This window comes from Achroia grisella, unplaced genomic scaffold, assembly GCF_030625045.1.
Source record: "Achroia grisella isolate CSIRO2021 unplaced genomic scaffold, CSIRO_AGI_Agris_v1 utg642, whole genome shotgun sequence".
NCBI lineage: Eukaryota > Metazoa > Arthropoda > Insecta > Lepidoptera > Pyralidae > Achroia > Achroia grisella.
The window spans coordinates 523678-548162 of record NW_026712979.1 but is presented as its reverse complement, the minus strand read 5'-3'; the positions used below and the strand labels follow the sequence as shown (position 1 = coordinate 548162).

Here is a 24485-nt window from a genome sequence, read left to right as displayed (position 1 = left end):
TAGCACGACTAAGATTAAACTAAGAAATAGTAGTTCTATGTATAACAAATCTTAACAATATATATTAATTTTACGACACTTACTTAATTGGCAAATCCATAGAGGTAGTGTACGTATTCTATGGCAAGTCGATAGCATGACAAGACTGCTGTTAATTCGCGCCTTTTTCACTCCTTCTGTCAAATAATAACTCAAGTCAAATATTTCTTGTCAAAAAGTCAAAACAATAAAAAATGTGAATAACATTGTTAACAATTTCTTGATAATACCACGATTGTTCTTTAAAAATTTATAGCTTTTGTCTATCTTGTATATTCAATATATTTAACGTTTATCTCGAAAATAGTTATGATATTAAGATGAATTTCATTCAAAGTGTAATTGATCGTCAGATGGGCATTTGTATGTATTAAATCGTAGAACATGTTATTAAAATGTAATAGTAAATATTATAGTAGCTAATTAATGAAATTAATTGAAAATTACAGATTGTCGCCTGAATTACGATAGTGTTCTGAAACGGTTGGTAGTGGATGGGGAAGAATCATTTTATGGACTACAATACTCCCGATATTCAGCCGGCTTCGATCAGGATCCACCAATATTCGCTTGCCGATTTGCAGAAGCTTCCGGTTACGAACACCTTCTGGCCCTTGCTAACGAAGATGGGGGAGTTGCTATTCAGGTAATAGATACTATATAAATATTTTTGTTTCATTATTAAATCAATTAAGTATTGCATTAATTTTATATCAGATCAGGTATTAATATATCTTTATTTATGTAGGTCTATTACAGACACATCTATCAATTCATATGAGATAATTGGCTAATAATAACAGTAAACCAAACTCAAGTTCAAAATTATTTATTACCATAGGAACTTAGGATAGGAACAAGAGAATCTTGTGCATAATGTATTTTATATCCCCATTCCTACCATTCACAGTAAAGAATTGTGACAATCTCAAGTTCAAAATTATTCATTATCATAAGACCTTTGACTCTCTTGTGCTTGTTATATTTTTTTATCACGAACCCTGTTACACTAAAGAATTATTGTAACTAAAGAATTATTTAAATCAAACAAACACTTCAATTATTGTGTTTATGATGACCTCTGTGGTCTAGCGGTCTAGCACATCACTTTACGTCTGATGGTCGCAGGTTTGATTCCTCGCACAGCACAAACATATTCATGAGTATGATTGTTTGTATTGGTCTGGGTATTTTCTATGTATAATAATGTATCTAGTTATCTATGTATTTGTAAATCTAGTAACCATAAAACATGGTAAGGATCTGATTGTATGAATTGTCCAAAGATTATTATTATTATATAATCAAATAAAGTTCAAGGCTTTCTTTAAATGACAATAGTATAATCACCAACTTGTAATAATTATATACATTACTTATGGTAAGGATTGATGGTATACCCCAAAGATTTTTATATTAAAAATGAAATGACATATATATCAACCATCTGGTTTACCATATATAAGACACATCAGATTGGCTAAACTATTGTTTAAAGTCCCTATAAGTTATTTAAAGATAATAAAGGATGAACTTAAGATTATCATTATAGAGAGCAACAGCATTTCTCTCTATTTCCTCTTTGCTAAAATCGCAAATATTTTTTTTTTTAATTTAAATCACTCTAGTCACCACATTTTTGTGTAGGTTATCATTTTATTGCAGCATTATTTTGCACAATAGATACTCCCTGTACATCTTGTGAAGTCCCATTGTAGGTTTATATTTCATTTTATTACAGTTCTAGTTATTGTTTCATGATTATAATAACTAAGACAGTTGACAAACAAGTACTTACATGTACATACATAAATTTATATGCAAAAAAATGGTATTTCTGTTACTTAACTGTTATAAATCTCTGAAGAAGTGTACCAGTTTTTCAAGAAATTTACTGCTGCATATAAGCAGTGCCTTTAAAGAAATTTATAATGAAAAAATTAAATGCTGTTTTTAACTTTCACATATGTTTGTGTGCCCTTCCAATATTTCTCTATTACATGCATAGATTAAAATAGAAAATTATTTATTCAAATAAACTTAAATTTGAGCACTTTTGAATAGTCATACTTATATTTTGAATCTACCACTCATTCTGAAAGTTGTCTCATCACAAGAACGAGAAAGAAACTTGTATGTTGATTTTAAATAATTTAGGTGTAACTTTACATTTTTTAATTTAAATGTGGGATTACACACTACCAACTAGCACTAATGCATTCTCAAAATAAAGACAACTATCTGGTTGAGTAACTAAATAAGAGTTAGTCAGTGGTAGTGATAAGAGCCGACCACAAGCAGCACTTGTTCACGAGTATGATGGACGAGCCAGCCATCTCTGCATTCAACCATATTTTAGAGACTCCTATACCACACCACCACATGTTTGGATTTCTTTATATAACAGCTTGTAGAGGACATAATCACAGTAATTTACTTTTTATGATATGTTTTATTAATATTTCTGTAAAAAATTTGAATAAGAGTAAATCAGTCATAAACTCGTGAACGAGTGCTGCTTTTAGGGACTGGTCTGCTCTTAACACTATGACCAATTTAGTCTTAGTGTGATGGATGAGCTAGCCATCACTGCAATCAACCATATTTTAGAGTCCAATGGCTTGGCCCACCACACCGCCACATGTTTGTATGTTTTTATATAACATAACATGTAAAGGTCATAATCACAGTAATTAATTTTTTATAATGTCTTATTAATATTGATGTAAAAGATTTGATTCACCAAATTGTCTAGACAGAGAAACTTCTTAGAATTCCATGGTTTCACCATGCACATGAGGAGTCCATCGTGTGGCAGAAACCTTGAGCAGTTAGTATTTCTGACCTGTGTATAGGTTTAATGGGAATTTACCCCTTTGCTGAATTACATCAACAATTACCTTCAATGATCTTATATAAAAATAATTTATTCAAAAGAGCAACACACAAGTTTCTTGCTCATTCTTCTTGTGATGAATCTGCATTCCAAATGAGTGGTAGAATAAAAAATATGACTATTCAAAAGAGCTTGTATTGAGTTTATTTGAATAATTATTATTTCTAATTCTATTTCTTGTTTCTCTCTGCACACCCAAACCTAGTAGGAGCCTGTTATTTATTATTGGAAGAAGACGGAAAACATCTCAAGTTTTCTTTTTATTATGTTGAAGGATACATCAAACGCCAGTGCTGCCAGCGAGTTGGAAAGCTTCCAGTGCCACAACAATGCTGTGTTTGACCTGGCATGGAAGCCAGGCTCTATGAACTTTGTTACAGTGTCAGGTACGTCTTCTTGTTTCGAATGAGTGTCCTGTAACCTGTGTCCAATAACATACTTATAGCACAGATAATATAATATTACATACAGATACCCCATCCCATACAAGAAAATGGTTCCTTCCTAACTCGGGCTATTCTTCGGGCTATTTTATTTCGCCGCCGTAGGCGCTAGATGTCGCTATATCTGAAGCAGTTCGGATTACTAGTGGGTGATTAGTAATAAAGCATGAAAATAGATGGCAGAGAATTCGGTCTACATGACATCTGTTTTGCAAAGATACGTACATAATAGATATATAACTGTATCGAACTCCTGATTGGGTACAATCGAAAATTCAATGTAGGTATAATATTGTTCGCTGACAGTCTACAGACACGGCTAATGTACCTATGTATCTATGTACTTTATAGTTACTTTTTTACATGCCTACTTTTTTTCTCCCGACGAAGATATGTCGTAACGCGTCTGCACTAAAATCGGGCTATCGGTTAAGGAGCAATAGCTCCTTAACGAATAGCCCGATTTTAATACGGTTTTTTTTATTTAAATTGTTATGTGATAGTGATAGATTTTAGCTATAATCAATTGATGTGCATATGGGTACCTCATATAATTTTCAGTGTATAATTATTTCTCAATATGTAGTTAATTATGGTAAACTGGCAATTTGTAAAACTGAAAATAATATCTGCAAACCATCAATCTGTTATATGTAGGTTCTTTCAGGGATACTACATCGGTGCTAATGACATGTAGGTACTTATTTTGATGTTACACCTATTTGTAGAACCTTCGATATCTACAAACTACGCCTTTACTGCTAGTTTTTTGGTATTTATGTAAGTTGTTATTCAGTTGAAATTAAGCTGCGAAATTACAGGATATTTGGGCATAACATCTATGTTCTCCGGAATGATAACGTATGCGGGATATAGCGGGCACGACATGATGACGTAATGCTGTTTAATAATATATGTGTATGTATGTACGTCGGATAGCGTCGTGGTTGGATGGATCGTCAGCTTATTTACCATTTCAGTTCATAATAGTAGGTAGTAACTTTTGACAATATGGATGAAGGAGGGTAACGGTGATGATGATGAGATCAATAATGACTGTTGACGATAGTGACGGTGGTATTTATTTATGACCACCATAAAATTCATCATTGGCAGTATTCTCAACATTATCATCATTGTTCATCATGATGATTGAGATCAAATTAATTAATTGATTAAAAAAGTAGCAAGTATTAGGTAGGTACTAAGTCCTTATATGACTTAAATACAAGGTTCTGGGATGCTGTGATATACTACAGTCTCTAGATTTTGTTTCTTATTAGTATTCCACAACCAAAGTCTATAGACAGAGAAATATAGATTTACACAAAGTTTTTTGATGTAAATGGGAATTATTATACACATTGCATTAAAAAATATATATGATTACCATCTAATACAAAATCATTATGTAGTAAATAATTCCTGACATTTTAAATCAAATGAGGTGAAACTAACATTGCATGAACACAACACTTGAAGATCATAAAATTTTTATTTCAGGTAATAAAACACTTTTAAATAATTTATTAATCACAGAATAAACAATTGTTAATAATTTACAATAATATTTCTTTCACTGCTTGTCTGTTATACCACTAAAACTTCAAACACTTCTGTTATTTTTATATTATATTCCAAATAAATCAATATCAAGACATAATATTTCATCAAAATCATTTCATAATTAATTCCTGGTACACAAAATATTCCTGGATTTGTTGATGAAGCAATATAATAATAATCATGAGCTTAAATCATAAACTTATTTGCAGTCGGTTACACATAATATAATTACTTGGAATTTCTTCTCATCACTAGTCCGTTGCTTTCTTACTTATTTAATTATATTATTAATTGCATTGTGATTAATAATTTACAGATTTTTCTTCTGCTTTTTTCTCTTATTTTTACTTGCATTATTATTTTATACAGTAAAATGTTCATATATATATATATATATATATATATTTCTTATTCTTTTGAACTCCTGTTCTTTACAGTAAAAATGTTATTTATCTTCATCTGAATGACTAGGAGATTTAGAATATCATCTCTTATTTGTTTAAACTTTGTTCAGTATTAAGTTGTTGATGTCAGGAAAATCTGAAAACAATATCATATACCATGTTACATTTTCATGAACTTACATGAATGACTTTACATAAAAGTAACTAAACTGTAACCTTATTAGCACAATAAACATATTATTCATACATCATATTCATTCAGTTCTAATAAAATATAAAAATAATACTACTGTTTAGTACTTTATTTTGATTAATAATTTTCAGTATTTTCTCAATCAATCAAAAATTATAAAATCATTGTTAGTTTTTTGAAGTTACATTCATAACAATAATAAAAACATAATAATACCACATTAAAGCGGTCACCAAGTACCTATGTTTATTATATTTTAATATGAAAGATACACACGCATACATATGCAAGTTTTTAACAACTTATAGTTATACCTGGTATGAGATAATCCTCAAAGACACGATAGTTTACTAAATATTTGTAGTAGTCCTTAGACACATTTAAATTATTGAGTTTGACAAAAAATAAGAAGTTCAATGAACTCTGAACAGGAACAATTCAAAAGTTGAAGTACCTACTTAACTTAAATGATGAAAAAAGAGAAAAAATCCAATGCTAGTGAAAATATGTTTTAAGCATTTGACTTAAAGTCGTTTATCCTATTCTGTTATTCCTATATTTTATATTTTTAACATTTCATTTATGTTGCCAGTACTCGTTGTCATTTCGATATAATAAAAAAATATGGACCAACCTACGATTTTAAATCGATATTTTTATTTGTGATGAAATCTAATAATATAAATTATGAATAACCTACCCTCGAATGGCGATATTAAAAAACTAATTATCATGAATAGTAGGTACTAGGATCAGTAATATATCATAGTATTATGAATGATTATCGTTTCAAAACCTTGTACAATTTAGTAAGGTTGAAAATATCCTTCTACAAAAGCAAAATTCGAGTATTTGTAAAGTTTCTTATGAGTATTTTTAAAAATTCGAGGACACTCATATTTAGCTACCAATGTCAGTAATTTAGATACCATATAACACTTGTTTATTGAGGTTTCATAAAGGTATAGCTGACCTTATATACTCTATACCACATTCAATTCTCATTCATTAAATTACAATAAGTAGGTATTTATTTTTTTAATAGAAGAACTATGTCACTAATGTCATTAATTGCTATAATTACCAGGGTGACCGCGTGGAGGTTGATATAATAGAGTACACTTGTATAAGATCAATCTAATTAATATTTCCCTCTTCAAGTTTCGAAGTTATGAGCGAACAGATAAATATATAGTACTTGCATACCTGTCAAAATCTCTCTATTTTGCCGTCGTCGAGTAAAAATTATGCATTGCAATTCGTTCCAAATAAGAGTATAATACAAAATGATGAAATTTTACTGTTTGCAAAGACTAATTAAAAGCACCATCGAATAATGCGTTGTAATATCTTGTTATCGATTATTCGAAAAAATCGATAAATATATGCATTTATTTTTAATATGGCAACACTTTCTAAATAAGTATTACTGGAATAATATGGTTTTCTTGTTTAGCTTGTAACGTTCCCCCCCTTACCTATAAAACGAACTAAACACCCTCTCTAAATATCAGAGGAATCCCCTAAATATAATAGATCATATAACGCATGGAACACTTAATCTTTAATCATTTGGCCATATAAATAAATTATTGTGATCGTCTAGTATCGGTGGACCCGTTGTGTATATGTAGTAACTATAGATTCTTTTATTGGTATATGATGGAGTAATAACTGCGAGATAAATACATATCTCAATAATACAAATTATGATACAGAGTATATGTTATGAATAATAATTATAAGGTATATATTTGAATCATTGAACCATTATGGTTTTAATAAATAAGGTGGGTTATGCAAGGTAGGGTTGCTATACGCACCATTTGAAAGTGAAATGGGATGAGTATTCTCAGCACCAAAACAAGATTAATTTATATTATTAATTCAACATTACAAGTGGTTTCACCAAGCTTGCGATGCTTAAAGCAGGTAGATAAAATATAGTTGCCATAGGCAGATCGAAACTGAATTCAGGATCACTCACGACACAGAAGCTTACTTATGGATATTGACTCCTTCGGTTCTATGTGGCGATAGAGAGACTGTCAAAGAGACTGCCCGATCTCGAAACTAAATCCCAGCATCACTCGGTCACGTAGCTTACTTAATGGGGAATACCCTTCGGCTATATATAATGTGACATTGGAGATCAGACTGAAGATACAGTACGAGTCGTAACAGAAACTAGGAGGTCAATCAAATACCAGAACTTACTAATGGATAATCCTTTCGGCCCTATAATGTGACATTGGAGATCACCAGTAATTGCAGTACGATAAATAATAATAATAGAGTAGTGTGATAGCTCAATGCCATCAACACCACAATATTGGTCAATCCAATATATAATGTTGATAATTGCTATATTACAAACATAGCATATAAAGTTTATAAATTTACTTAATACCAAGAATACTCAAGGAATTAAGAATTAGATATTTGTGAATAAGAGCTGGGCTCTAATATGATTGATTATATGTAAATTAGAATTACTTGCATGGCGAAGTAATCTTTATATTGATGAGATATTATAAGCGAGAACTATAAGTCCCATATCTGAAAATAGATGTCTGGATGCTCCACATAAAGAATCAACCAGAAGGTAATGTTTAGTTTGTAGAAGGACTGCATGTCCTGATATAGTAATCAGTAGAATTTGATTAATCACATAGTGAAATAATCATAATAATATAAATAATAGTGACAGAGGTCTGTGACCTGGATGATTGTTAGGTATAGACAACCACTAGGTGGATAGTCGATATGATAGAGGACCGGAGTCCTGGATATAAAAGCCAAGGCTTGGTAATTGATAAAATGTTTAGCCATAAAATGGATAGTCATAAAATATATTTTCATTGAGGACCGAAGCCATAGATGTGATTATGTGTATGTATTTATATTTATATATGTATGTATATATACACATATAATATGTATATATAAATTAAAGGACTAAGAGTCCTAATATTATTATACTGAATATTTACGCTCTAGTAATTAGTATTTATTATTAAGGCCAAAGACCTTAAAATAAACCTTTATTTTATTGAATTGACTGGAACAAGAAGAATAATATTAAATATATTAATTAATAAAGAACCGATGTTCCTTAGAATTGATTGTAGAATAAAATGTAATATTATTATTACCGATATCTATATGTATATGGTTGGTCTTGTATTTCAATATATTCAAAATTATATAATAATTTTGATAATGCATCGCCACATGGGATTCCGATTGCCCAATGGTTGATTGATAGAAATGACTGGAGATGTTAAGATCCCATGTCTTATTTATAGTTATTTTATATATTATTACATTGTAGTTTTATTAAATAAGAACCAATATAGTTTATTATAATACTGGCTTAATTAGCAATTATACTTTTATATGTACATGTTTATTAAACCCACTAGTTATGATGACGATTAGCCTTCATACCGGCCACTGATGATTCAGGGAGAGAACCACAAGTGGTGCCCGAGACTTGTGACTCGGGTGTAGGTTTAAAGAGCTCTTTTAGAATGCATTAACACTCACCTTCACTACTTCTGGGAACCTCCCAGAATTCATCTAATAAACCCCCCAATGCCTACAATATTCACAGTTACATATATATTAATGTAATCTCTTACAACCCTAATTATTAATTTATGCTATTCATATAAAATATATTTAACATAAAGGTTGTTACAACATTAAGTGCATATACACTTAATATTACTAATCTCAATGTGGTGATCTAATAAATGCATTCTTATACTTCAATATAATAATTCTATATTATAATTTAGCAATTCCTTTATTTATGAAATGCAAGACATATCTATAAGGAAGTCATAGTGAACCGCATTGCTATTGCTTCTGCTGGTTAATATAATTATATTCAATGGTTAATTCGTCTATTAATTACTTATTTAATTTGTGCAATGTATAATAAGTTGTAATATAATAAATATAATGCGTCCTAAACTTTACTCACACAATGCTGCATATCCAGAGTAGCAATATATCTCTATATTGATACACCAGCCATACAACATGCATACGATAAAACTTAGGGTGTGTGTCCTAGATAACCACTCAGTTATCAACTAAACAGAAATCCCTATTGGTTGTAGAAATCTCCACAGGGATCGTGGTCTAAAACCTTCATTACGAGCTTTGACCCATCTCTCCTCAAATGATGGAACATGTGACTTCATCATAAATTCATCGATCTGAGCCTCTCTCTCCTCCTGATGAAAACTTCCACAACTATTACAGAAATTATATTTCCTTACTAAAGCCTCCATAGAGATTTACGGATCATAATATATCATCAAAAACTATTGGAAAATGTCACTTCAATAGTTCAATCATCGATACAAGTATTTTCCTCCTTCCAGTGAAGCCTTCAGTAACCAGAACCCCCCAAGCGACATCTTTTGTGGAATGTATATAATCTTCGTATGGGTTAATTCATTTATTAATTATCTATTTAATTTGTGCAGTGTATAATAAGTTGTAATATAATAAATGTAATGCGTCCTAAACTTTACCCACACAATGCTGCATATCCAGAGTAGCAACATATCGCTATATTGATACACTGGCCATACAACATGCATACGGTAAAACTTAGGTGTGTGTCCTAGATAACCACAGTGTTATCAACTAAGTTAAGTCCCTACTGGTTGTAGAAATCTCCACAGGGATCGTGGTCTAAAACCTTCATTGCGAGCTTTGACTCATCTCTCCTCAAATGATGGAACATGTGACTTCATCATAAATTCATCGATCTGAGCCTCTCTCTCCTCCTGATAAAAACTTCCACAACCTATTTATTATAACTTCACTTACTTGCTAAAGTCTCCATAGAGATTTACGGTTCACATTTGATCATCATAAATTATTGGAAAATGTTACTTCAATAGTTTATTCATCGATACAAACATTTGCCTCCTTCTAATAAAGCCTTCAGCAAAAATATATATAAGACTCAAGGATCTTCCTCTCACTACATCTTCCGTGTAATGTAATATAGACATGTACTAAATATTAACCATGCAATATCTACATATTCGAAATAGTAAACGTAATTTACTATCCCAAACAAGGAACACCACACAGCAAGACATTTAGTGTGAATAATGAAATATTTGAAATAAGTAATAAATAGTTGAAATAAGTGAATGAAATATTTATTTTTGATAAGTAACTGAACTATTATTAGCCATCATTATAAGTATAATAGGGTTTTACTATAACTTCCTTAATTTACTTTTAGTTTAGTCGTAGTAAATTTATTATTAATATAATTCTCATATAAAATATCAGAGTTATCAACAACTGTTAAAAAACAGAATTACATTCATTAGCATCTAACGAGTAAATATACACATTTAATATTAAACTCCTAACCTTTTAACCTAACTAAAGAAAATAAATCAATATAACTCAGATTTAGGTACAAATTGAGACTATTATCGTAATATAAGAAAGACACAAATAAACCATGCTCGTTAAATTTTATATTATAAGTAATTAAACTAAATCAATGTATTCGTCAACATATTAATTCCACGCAAATCATAAAATAAATAAACACATGTACATTTCCTAATTAACTTGGCAGTTTATCTAACATATCCCAATAATACAGTCAAATGAAAACAGACATACAGTATATTATGAGCACAATAAATAAAGTGAAAGAATTAAAATGACTTACCAATATGTTGACAAGAACGGATATTAAAGTATTAAAATCACTTACTAAAATCTCCTCATTTACGAATAGTAAAAAAGTTAAATATACACTTGTTACTCCTACGGAAGCTCGCCGACGACTAACTCTTTTTTTTGATTCTTCATCCTTCCTAACAACCTTCTACCGACTTTGTTTTTGCCAAATATATATATCTAAACATAACTCAACGTGAGAACTTCGTTCTTAGGCATTTCACACTAATTATACAGGATGATTTTTAAATTTATTTTGTAACACTTTTCTTTATCCTAAATTTTATTTTGTTTTACAAATATTTTTCTTATATAAAATATAAACAACCATTTACCGAGTTTACATAATATATTTACTTGTTTATTAATTTAATGCTGATATAACATTATAATAAATCGCAAACACATATATAATATGTAATTAATATTAAAGTCTGTAATAAAAATAAAAATGTAATTTATAATTTACTTAATAAATCATTATAATTAGATAAACGTTAGTATTCATATATAACCGCTCATTCTGTTGATACTATTATTTTACATACTGTGTTTTTATGAAATTCTAATAAATTCCTTTCTATTATCAAAACCTGAACTAATGTTTCAATACAATTAATTCCTTAGAAGTCGTTTTCTATTTATCTATTTAAATCATGATCTCTTACAACGTAGTAAATTGGAACATCCTATGCATGCATGTCGGCTTTCTTTTGTTAAACACAAAGGATGCCGTTCTATTGTCCTATTTGCTAGTAAATATGTTTACAGAAAAATATTTAACAGTTCTTAATAGTTTTGTTTTTAACACACGTGTAATATCTGTAGATAGTGTGTTTGTCGGCCTTCTTTTTGACGAACACAAAAGGATGCCGCCCTATTGTCTTTTCTGCTAGTAACCATGTTTACATATATGCATTTAACAATTTTTAATGGCTTTATTTTGATACACATGTTATACCTATAGATAGTTATAGCGAACTATCCTTTTTCTGGTGTTGAAAGCTAAATACACAATATTGATTTTATTTAATATTTTGTACTATTTTACATATAACTTATTTTATGTATTTTATTTATCAAATAAGACGATGCTTCTACTACAATTATTTTGTCAATTAAATAACGGAATATATGCTAATTTATTCTATGTTTAGTTATCAAATACAATTTTTGAAGTGAATATTTTTAATATGTACATTTTTATTGTTATTTCCTTTTATCGCCCATTTTATGCAAAATATGACGTAAAACTAAAATGAGTACTAGGCGAACCGTCACAGTCGACCCCCTAATTATCATGGAGTTTATCAGAATGATAATTACATTAAAATTATCTACTAATAACTATTTCTTTCTTTCGTTTTGTTTGTTTTAAACAATTATTATTATTATTTTCTTTTATCATAATTTTATAAAATATATGGTGTTAACTAAAATGAATACCAGGCGAACCGTCACAGTCGACCCCCTAATTATCATGGAGTTTATCAGAATGATAATTACATTAGAATTACTTACTAATAACTATTTCTTTCTTTTGTTTTGTTTGCTTTATTTCCATTATATAACTTATAAGTCTTAATCTTTAAATAATTATTGTTATTATTTTCTTTTATCATAATTCTATAAAATATATGGTGTTAACTAAAATGAATACCAGGCGAACCGTCACAGTCGACCCCCTAATTATCATGGAGTTCACCAGAATGATAATTACATTAGATTTTCCTATATAACATATTTTATTTTCATTATATAACTTATAGTTTTTAAACTTTTGACAATTTATTTTATATTTATAAGACTGTTTCCTTTTATTAAGAATGACCGAACATAACTTTTTTTTTTTTCTTATGTGGTTATGTTTTGTAATATTGTTCCCAAAGCTATGCAATACAATATCTAACTTACGTATTAACGGAGATTTCAGTATGGTTGACAATTTAATAAAACATATGCATCATTATTTCTAATGCTACTAATAAGATAATATTATATACTAACGCTAATTGCAACCTGCATTGCATTCTAACCTATTTGGTGGTACATACTTTGTGGTAAATATTAATATCCACCCCTACGGTTTTTTTTTCGACCTCAATGTTATTATTAATACTTAAAATTCAAAATTTTTTTTTTTTTTTTTTTTTTTCGGAGAATATGCCACTCCTATCGATGCATCAATACAAAATATCTAAATTATGATACATTTCTTTCGATAATGCCAAATTTGACTATATTGATAATTTCGATGGCCTTTTCTATTAATGGATTATTGAGTATACTATTGCAGAGGCAGATGCCATTTCTAATAGAAGGTAGGAATTCGAAAATAATTATTCATTTCTAATAAATCTTTCTATCAAACCCCTATAATTTCAAATTATAATCGACCCCCAAACTGATAGCAACTTGGAAACAATAATTAATAATTAGTTTTATGCATAATATAGTTATATCAGTATTTCTATCGACCCCAACCTCTTAGTAATTTCGAAAAACCAATAACACAATAACTAGCTTGATACATATTATTTATATAATTAATTTTGTTGTAAATACTATTTTTAGTATTTCGATAATAACACAATAACTAGCTTGATAATTTTATTTATATAATTAATTTTGTTGTAAATATTTCTATCGACCCCCATCCTTTAGTAATTTCGAAAAACCAATAACACAATAACTAGCTTGATACATATTATTTATATAATTAATTTTGTTGTAAATATTTCTATCGACCCCCATCCCTTAGTAATTTCGAAAAACCAATAACACAATAACTAGCCATATTATTTATATAATTAATTTTGTTGTAAATTTTTCTATCGACCCCCATCCTTTAGTAATTTCGAAAAACCAATAACACAATAACTAGCTTGATACATATTATTTATATAATTAATTTTGTTGTAAATATTTCTATCGACCCCCATCCCTTAGTAATTTCGAAAAACCAATAACACAATAACTAGTTTGATACATATTATTTATATAATTAATTTTGTTATAAATATTTCTATCGACTCCCAACAATTTTAAATTATAAGTGACCCCCAATTGATTAGTAATTCGAAAACAATAATTAATAATTAGTTTTATGCATAACATAGTTATATAAATATTTCTATCGACCCCCAACCTCTCAGTAATTTGAAAAAATAATAGCATAATAACTTTACGTTTGATACATATTATTTATATAATTAATATGTTCTAATTTATAAGTGACCCTACAATTAATAACATGTAACACAAAAATTTGATACATATACTTTACATAATTATTTACTTGTTGCACTTATTCTATCGATTCCCAACAAGTTCTAATTTATAAGCGACACCCAATATTTTAGTAATTTTGAAAGCAATAAAAATAGTAGTAGCTAGTTAACACATTTACTTTATATAATTAATTATTCGTTAAATTTATTCTATCTCCTCAACAGTTTTAATTTCTAAGCGACCCCAAACCTTTAGTAATTTCGAAACAATAATACATATTAACTAACTTAACACATTTACTTATATTTTAACCAGTGGACCAATTATCTAACTTCGATCGCAAAATTTCGCAATTATTTATTGTTGTGAAAATGACGTCATCTGTAAAAGCAATTAGATTCATTAGATTCGTACTAGTGGATTAGTTACCTAATATTCCGCAAGTCACCTAATATTCCACTAGTCACCTAATATTCCATAAGTCCCCTAATATTCCACTAGTTACCTAATATTCCACAAGTCACCTAATATTCCACTAGTCACCTAATATTCCATAAGTCCCCTAATATTCCACTAGTTACCTAATATTCCACTAGTTACCTAATATTCCACAAGTCACCTAATATTCCACTAGTCACCTAATATTCCATAAGTCCCCTAATATTCCACTAGTTACCTAATATTCCACAAGTCACCTAATATTCCACAAGTCACCTAATATTCCACTAGTCACTCAATATTCCACTAGTCACCTAATATTCCATAAGTCCCCTAATATTCCACTATTTACCCAATATTCCACAAGTCACCTAATATTCCACAAGTCACCTAATATTCCACTAGTTACCTAATATTCCATAAGTCCCCTAATATTCCACTAGTTACCTAATATTCCACTAATTTCCTAATATTCCACAAGTCACCTAATATTCCATAAGTTACCTAATATATTCGTAAATTTATTTTCATAATAGTATAACATATTAAATTACATATATTTGCTACTCTCATCATATTTTAAAACCAATTCACTCAGTCACAGACTCCAATTGTGATCAAGTGTTCGAAGTGATCTATTTTAATAAAATTTTACTTATACCCCAATTTTGGCATCCTGGTAATCCTGGTTACGGCGCCACACCAATTGTAACGTTCCCCCCTTACCTATAAAACGAACTAAACTACCCTCTCTAAATATCAGAGGATCATCTAAATATAATAGATCATATAACGATGGAACACTTAATCTTTAATTATTTGGCCATATAAATAAATTATTGTGATCGTCTAGTATCGGTGGACCCGTTGTGTATATGTAGTAACTATAGATTCTTTTATTGGTATATGATGGAGTAATAACTGCGAGATAAATACATATCTCAATAATACAAATTATGATACAGAGTATATGTTATGAATAATAATTATAAGGTATATATTTGAATCATTGAACCATTATGATTTTAATAAATAAGGTGGGATATGCAAGGTAGGGTTGCAATACGCACCATTTGAAAGTGAAATGGGATGAGTACTCTCAGCACCAAAACAAGATTAATTTATATTATTAATTCAACATTACAAGTGGTTTCACCAAGCTTGCGATGCTTAAAGCAGGTAGATAAAATATAGTTGCCATAGGCAGATCGAAACTGAATTCAGGATCACTCACGACACAGAAGCTTACTTATGGATATTGACTCCTTCGGTTCTATGTGGCGATAGAGAGACTGTCAAAGAGACTGCCCGATCTCGAAACTAAATCCCAGCATCACTCGGTCACGTAGCTTACTTAATGGGGAATACCCTTCGGCTATATATAATGTGACATTGGAGATCAGACTGAAGATACAGTACGAGTCGTAACAGAAACTAGGAGGTCAATCAAATACCAGAACTTACTAATGGATAATCCTTTCGGCCCTATAATGTGACATTGGAGATCACCAGTAATTGCAGTACGATAAATAATAATAATAGAGTAGTGTGATAGCTCAATGCCATCAACACCACAATATTGGTCAATCCAATATATAATGTTGATAATTGCTATATTACAAACATAGCATATAAAGTTTATAAATTTACTTAATACCAAGAATACTCAAGGAATTAAGAATTAGATATTTGTGAATAAGAGCTGGGCTCTAATATGATTGATTATATGTAAATTAGAATTACTTGCATGGCGAAGTAATCTTTATATTGATGAGATATTATAAGCGAGAACTATAAGTCCCATATCTGAAAATAGATGTCTGGATGCTCCACATAAAGAATCAACCAGAAGGTAATGTTTAGTTTGTAGAAGGACTGCATGTCCTGATATAGTAATCAGTAGAATTTGATTAATCACATAGTGAAATAATCATAATAATATAAATAATAGTGACAGAGGTCTGTGACCTGGATTATTGTGATGTATGGACAACCACTAGGTGGATAGTCGATATGATAGAGGACCAGAGTCCTAGATATAAAAGCCAAGGCCTGGTATTCGAAAACATGTTTACCCATAAGATGGATAGTCATAAAATATATTTTCATTGAGGACCTCGAAGTCCATAGATGTGATTATGTGTATGTATTTATATTTATATATGTATGTATATATACACATATAATATGTATATATAAATTAAAGTACTAAGAGTCCTAATATTATTATACTGAATATTTACGCTCAAGTAATTAGTATTTATTACTAAGGCCAAAGACCTTAAAATAAACCTTTATTTTATTGAATTGACTGGAACAAGAAGAATAATATTAAATATATTAATTAATAAAGAACCGAAGTTCCTTAGAATTGATTGTAGAATAAAATGTAATATTATTATTACCGATATCTATATGTATATGGTTGGTCTTGTATTTCAATATATTCAAAATTATATAATAATTTTGATAATGCATCGCCACATGGGATTCCGATTGCCCAATGGTTGATTGATAGAAATGACTGGAGATGTTAAGATCCCATGTCTTATTTATAGTTATTTTATATATTATTACATTGTAGTTTTATTAAATAAGAAACAATATAGTTTATTATAATACTGGCTTAATTAGCAATTATACTTTTATATGTACATGTTTATTAAACCCACTAGTTATGATGACGATTAGCCTTCATACCGGCCACTGATGATTCAGGGAGAGAACCACAAGTGGTGCCCGAGACTTGTGACTCGGGTGTAGGTTTAAAGAGCTCTTTTAGAATGCATTAACACTCACCTTCACTACTTCTGGGAACCTCCCAGAATTCATCTAATAAACCCCCCAATGCCTACAATATTCACAGTTACATATATATTAATGTAATCTCTTACAACCCTAATTATTAATTTATGCTATTCATATAAAATATATTTAACATAAAGGTTGTTACAACATTAAGTGCATATACACTTAATATTACTAATCTCAATGTGGTGATCTAATAAATGCATTCTTATACTTCAATATAATAATTCTATATTATAATTTAGCAATTCCTTTATTTATGAAATGCAAGATATATCTATAAGGAAGTCATAGTGAACCGCATTGCTATTGCTTCTGCTGGTTAATATAATTATATTCAATGGTTAATTCGTCTATTAATTACTTATTTAATTTGTGCAATGTATAATAAGTTGTAATATAATAAATATAATGCGTCCTAAACTTTACTCACACAATGCTGCATATCCAGAGTAGCAATATATCTCTATATTGATACACCAGCCATACAACATGCATACGATAAAACTTAGGGTGTGTGTCCTAGATAACCACTCAGTTATCAACTAAACAGAAATCCCTATTGGTTGTAGAAATCTCCACAGGGATCGTGGTCTAAAACCTTCATTACGAGCTTTGACCCATCTCTCCTCAAATGATGGAACATGTGACTTCATCATAAATTCATCGATCTGAGCCTCTCTCTCCTCCTGATGAAAACTTCCACAACTATTACAGAAATTATATTTCCTTACTAAAGCCTCCATAGAGATTTACGGATCATAATATATCATCAAAAACTATTGGAAAATGTCACTTCAATAGTTCAATCATCGATACAAGTATTTTCCTCCTTCCAGTGAAGCCTTCAGTAACCAGAACCCCCCAAGCGACATCTTTTGTGGAATGTATATAATCTTCGTATGGGTTAATTCATTTATTAATTATCTATTTAATTTGTGCAGTGTATAATAAGTTGTAATATAATAAATGTAATGCGTCCTAAACTTTACCCACACAATGCTGCATATCCAGAGTAGCAACATATCGCTATATTGATACACTGGCCATACAACATGCATACGGTAAAACTTAGGGTGTGTGTCCTAGATAACCACAGTGTTATCAACTAAGTTAAGTCCCTACTGGTTGTAGAAATCTCCACAGGGATCGTGGTCTAAAACCTTCATTGCGAGCTTTGACCCATCTCTCCTCAAATGATGGAACATGTGACTTCATCATAGATTCATCGATCTGAGCCTCTCTCTCCTCCTGATAAAAACTTCCACAACCTAATTATTATAAACTTCAATTACTTGCTAAAGTCTCCATAGAGATTTACGGTTCACATTTGATCATCATAAATTATTGGAAAATGTTACTTCAATAGTTTATTCATCGATACAAACATTTGCCTCCTTCTAATAAAGCCTTCAGCAAAAATATATATAAGACTCAAGGATCTTCCTCTCACTACATCTTCCGTGTAATGTAATATAGACATGTACTAAATATTAACCATGCAATATCTACATATTCGAAATAGTAAACGTAATTTACTATCCCAAACAAGGAACACCACACAGCAAGACATTTAGTGTGAATAATGAAATATTTGAAATAAGTAATAAATAGTTGAAATAAGTGAATGAAATATTTATTTTTGATAAGTAACTGAACTATTATTAGCCATCATTATAAGTATAATAGGGTTTTACTATAACTTCCTTAATTTACTTTTAGTTTAGTCGTAGTAAATTTATTATTAATATAATTCTCATATAAAATATCAGAGTTATCAACAACTGTTAAAAAACAGAATTACATTCATTAGCATCTAACGAGTAAATATACACATTTAATATTAAACTCCTAACCTTTTAACCTAACTAAAGAAAATAAATCAATATAACTCAGATTTAGGTACAAATTGAGACTATTATCGTAATATAAGAAAGACACAAATAAACCATGCTCGTTAAATTTTATATTATAAGTAATTAAACTAAATCAATGTATTCGTCAACATATTAATTCCACGCAAATCATAAAATAAATAAACACATGTACATTTCCTAATTAACTTGGCAGTTTATCTAACATATCCCAATAATACAGTCAAATGAAAACAGACATACAGTATATTATGAGCACAATAAATAAAGTGAAAGAATTAAAATGACTTACCAATATGTTGACAAGAACGGATATTAAAGTATTAAAATCACTTACTAAAATCTCCTCATTTACGAATAGTAAAAAAGTTAAATATACACTTGTTACTCCTACGGAAGCTCGCCGACGACTAACCTTTCTTTTGATTCTTCATCCTTCCTAACAACCTTCTATCGACTTTGTTTTTGCCAAATATATATATCTAAACATAACTCAACGTGAGAACTTCGTTCTTAGGCATTTCACACTAATTATACAGGATGATTTTTAAATTTATTTTGTAACACTTTTCTTTATCCTAAATTTTATTTTGTTTTACAAATATTTTTCTTATATAAAATATAAACAACCATTTACCGAGTTTACATAATATATTTACTTGTTTATTAATTTAATGCTGATATAACATTATAATAAATCGCAAACACATATATAATATGTAATTAATATTAAAGTCTGTAATAAAATAAAAATGTAATTTATAATTTACTTAATAAATCATTATAATTAGATAAACGTTAGTATTCATATATAACCGCTCATTCTGTTGATACTATTATTTTACATACTGTGTTTTTATGAAATTCTAATAAATTCCTTTCTATTATCAAAACCTGAACTAATGTTTCAATACAATTAATTCCTTAGAAGTCGTTTTCTATTTATCTATTTAAATCATGATCTCTTACAACGTAGTAAATTGGAACATCCTATGCATGCATGTCGGCTTTCTTTTGTTAAACACAAAGGATGCCGTTCTATTGTCCTATTTGCTAGTAAATATGTTTACAGAAAAATATTTAACAGTTCTTAATAGTTTTGTTTTTAACACACGTGTAATATCTGTAGATAGTGTGTTTGTCGGCCTTCTTTTTGACGAACACAAAAGGATGCCGCCCTATTGTCTTTTCTGCTAGTAACCATGTTTACATATATGCATTTAACAATTTTTAATGGCTTTATTTTGATACACATGTTATACCTATAGATAGTTATAGCGAACTATCCTTTTTCTGGTGTTGAAAGCTAAGTACACAATATTGATTTTATTTAATATTTTGTACTATTTTACATATAACTTATTTTATGTATTTTATTTATCAAATAAGACGATGCTTCTACTACAATTATTTTGTCAATTAAATAACGGAATATATGCTAATTTATTCTATGTTTAGTTATCAAATACAATTTTTGAAGTGAATATTTTTAATATGTACATTTTTATTGTTATTTCCTTTTATCGCCCATTTTATGCAAAATATGACGTAAAACTAAAATGAGTACTTAGGCGAACCGTCACAGTCGACCCCCTAATTATCATGGAGTTTATCAGAATGATAATTACATTAAAATTATCTACTAATAACTATTTCTTTCTTTCGTTTTGTTTGTTTTAAACAATTATTATTATTATTTTCTTTTATCATAATTTTATAAAATATATGGTGTTAACTAAAATGAATACCAGGCGAACCGTCACAGTCGACCCCCTAATTATCATGGAGTTTATCAGAATGATAATTACATTAGAATTACTTACTAATAACTATTTCTTTCTTTTGTTTTGTTTGCTTTATTTCCATTATATAACTTATAAGTCTTAATCTTTAAATAATTATTGTTATTATTTTCTTTTATCATAATTCTATAAAATATATGGTGTTAACTAAAATGAATACCAGGCGAACCGTCACAAGCTGTTTTATATTTACTTAAACTTTTTTTATGTTTAATTTATCATAATAATATAGTAAGTACTTATTATTTGAAAATATAAAATAAACATTTAAAATACGGTGATACAAATGAAAACAGCGCCATCTATGAAAGTATTTTGGAAACAATAAGCCCCAATTAGCAATGATTAAATTGTAAACAAATACAGGGCAACAACAAAATGAGTAAATATATGAAAATTACTTTTCAAAACGCATTATTTCATTTTAACATCTATATATGACTTTTTAAAAATAGATTAAACCTTTTTAAAAACATAGTTTTGGGTTTTAAACGATTACAAAACAATGTTGAATTACATTCGATACCAATGACGCCATCTAAATCCGTTTTTCGAACTAAAAATGGCTACTATGCCATTGATCCCCACTGCTTATAGTATAGTAGCGGTCTCATTATTTTGGATTGCTATATGTAATGGCTGTGAAACCAACAGATAACATTACTCATTAACCCTTTTTGATTCCTAATGAATTTGTGATACATTTGTTTTCAGGTGATCATACAGCACGTCTTTGGGATCTGTCTGACGGGACCCCAAAGCTCGATCAGACATTTTCAAGTCATACGCGATCAGTGAAAACTGCAGTGTTCCGTCCTACGGAACCATCTGTGTTCGCGACCGGCGCTCGGGACGGACACATACTCATCTGGGACATCCGGACCAGCAGCCAACCCACCGTCATACTCAAACCCGATAACTGTCTGATGAATTGCCATTCCAGCTTCACTCCCAAAACTCCAGGCTCGCATAGTAAGAGGCCACGTATCGACCACCAAAGGGCCATCAGCATCACGGGGCTGGTCTTCCAAAATGATTTAACATTAATATCCTGCGGCGAATGCGACGGAAACATAAAAGTGTGGGACTTGCGTAAAAACTACAATATCTATAAGAGAGAACCGCTACCTAAACACTCGATACCTTACTGCGGCAGCTCGACTAAGAACGGTTACACCAATCTTATAATAGACGACGCCCAAACGAGACTCTACGCAAGTTGCATGGACAACGTTATATACTGTTTCAACATATCAACATACAACGCGTTGCCAGAGCAAAGATACATAGGGCACGAGAATAGTACGTTCTATATCAAAACGAGCCTCAGCCCCGACTGCATGTACTTGGTCAGCGGCAGCAGCGACAAGAATGCGTACATTTGGAACGTTAAATACTCAGAACCGATCGCAAAACTAGTCGGACACTGGGCGGAAGTGACGTGCGCGGCGTGGTGTCGCCACGGAGACACTAAGATAGTGACATGCAGCGACGACGCCAGGCACAAGATCTGGAGGATCGGTCTTGAGTTCCCCGACCCAGATGTAGAGCTGAAGGGACACGCCGAAAACGTGCCTCGCAAGGAAGTCGCGTGTCTGCCGCAATGGGGCTCATTGGACAAGACTCCCAATTCCTTGAAACGCAAGCTGAACACGACTCCGAATTCTTACAGTGCGAAACGTTCGAGAACGCATATCTTGTCCGCCAGGAAAACGAAGCGATGCCTGACCGATCTGATGAATGCATCCAAAGATGGCGAGGAATCGGATACTGTTGTAAAAAGGTCCAAATTAGACATACCAACTATTCCTGAAGAAGATACAAAATTGATGCCAGCGGGAGTCAAACGCCACCATGATCGTACCGAATACACGAGTCCTGTTAAACGACGCGCTGTGGATTCAGACCCTTACTGTTCTATGTCGAATGACTGGAGTTATATGGGTGCCGCACCAGGTACCTCGTTTATGACGCCGACAAAGAATTTCGAGAAGAAATCTTGTAAAATTCTGTCACCTAAGAGTCCAAAGGTTATATCGCCTAGCAAAATGCACAGGTCTCCGGTGAAAGTGTCTCCAAGTAAAGTTAGAATAATATCATTCACTACACCTACAAAGAATCTGCCCAATTTCGTGTTGGACGGAGAAGCGCCGCATTTGAGGCTAATGTCTCCGGTGAGGAAGAAACGAGAAACAGATTGGTTAACGCTTATGTCCCGGGAGAAGAAGGGGAAGAACGTAGAGGTAGATAAAGTGAGCGCGAGTGCGCCACTCAGCCCGATGGAGAATATTCCAGCGCGGCGCAATTCCGCCACAGAGAAAACGCCCAAAAGCAAAAGTAGAACATTATTGAAATATTTCAGTGTAGCCACGAAGGGCAAGTGAATAGTGTTATTGCGTAATTTTATTCCTTAAGTACAAAGTGGACTGATTCTCTATTCCTAATTTTATTTTATAACGTATCTATTTTTAATGAAAATGATGATCTTTGTTGAGTAGACGAACCGACCTGAAGTGTTGCATTGTTTCTTAACATTTTATATCTGACCTCTGTTTTAATTAGATGCTATTATAGGCTCTTATTTAGCTTCGCTACACCGCTGTTCCATCAAAGTGTTCGTAGCAAACATATTTCAATGTAAACAAGTATTTTATATATAGACTTGTGAAATCACATTATTAAATCGTATTTTATACCTACATGCCACAATATTACTTGTGAGAATGGTGCTAAATGTTTTGCATATAAAACTATACATTATTTTTGGTGTAAATCCGGTGTCAATTGGAATTTGTTTTTGCACAATTAGTGCCTTGTTGACCGGATCGGCGTGTTTCTTTTTTGCTTATATACTACGTCTATAGCGATTACTGAGAAAATGTTTGTAAGTTATACCTTCCCAATTGACTCAGTTTAGTACAGATCCTTTTTATGAGTATACTCATGTGTTAATAGAATTTGCGACATATAGCAATGTAATGACGAGGAAAAGAATGTTTTATACAAGACGACTAAAGACGTTATTTTATTAATATAGTAACAATTTCACGCATTGCAT

General features: G+C 30.6%; 1 protein-coding gene across 1 annotated transcript; it reads left to right on the top strand.

Annotated features, from left to right (window-relative positions):
* Positions 1-163: 163 nt before the first annotated feature.
* LOC131849471 (protein lethal(2)denticleless) lies at positions 164-24154 on the top strand. The gene is made up of 4 exons (XM_059199550.1): positions 164-402; positions 489-685; positions 3210-3321; positions 22142-24154. Exons 1-4 carry the CDS (start codon positions 360-362, stop codon positions 23809-23811), a joined length of 2022 nt encoding a protein of 673 aa, XP_059055533.1. The 5' UTR covers positions 164-359; the 3' UTR covers positions 23812-24154.
* The last annotated feature ends 331 nt before the right edge of the window (positions 24155-24485 follow it).

Bases quoted from the DNA above. Each gene is read 5' to 3' on its own strand.
- LOC131849471 (XM_059199550.1), top strand. From the start codon at position 360: ATGAATTTCATTCAAAGTGTAATTGATCGTCAGATGGGCATTT. The intron at 686-3,209 runs GTAATAGATACT...ATTATGTTGAAG, and splicing joins ATGGGGGAGTTGCTATTCAG to GATACATCAAACGCCAGTGC. The intron at 3,322-22,141 runs GTACGTCTTCTT...ATTTGTTTTCAG, and splicing joins GAACTTTGTTACAGTGTCAG to GTGATCATACAGCACGTCTT.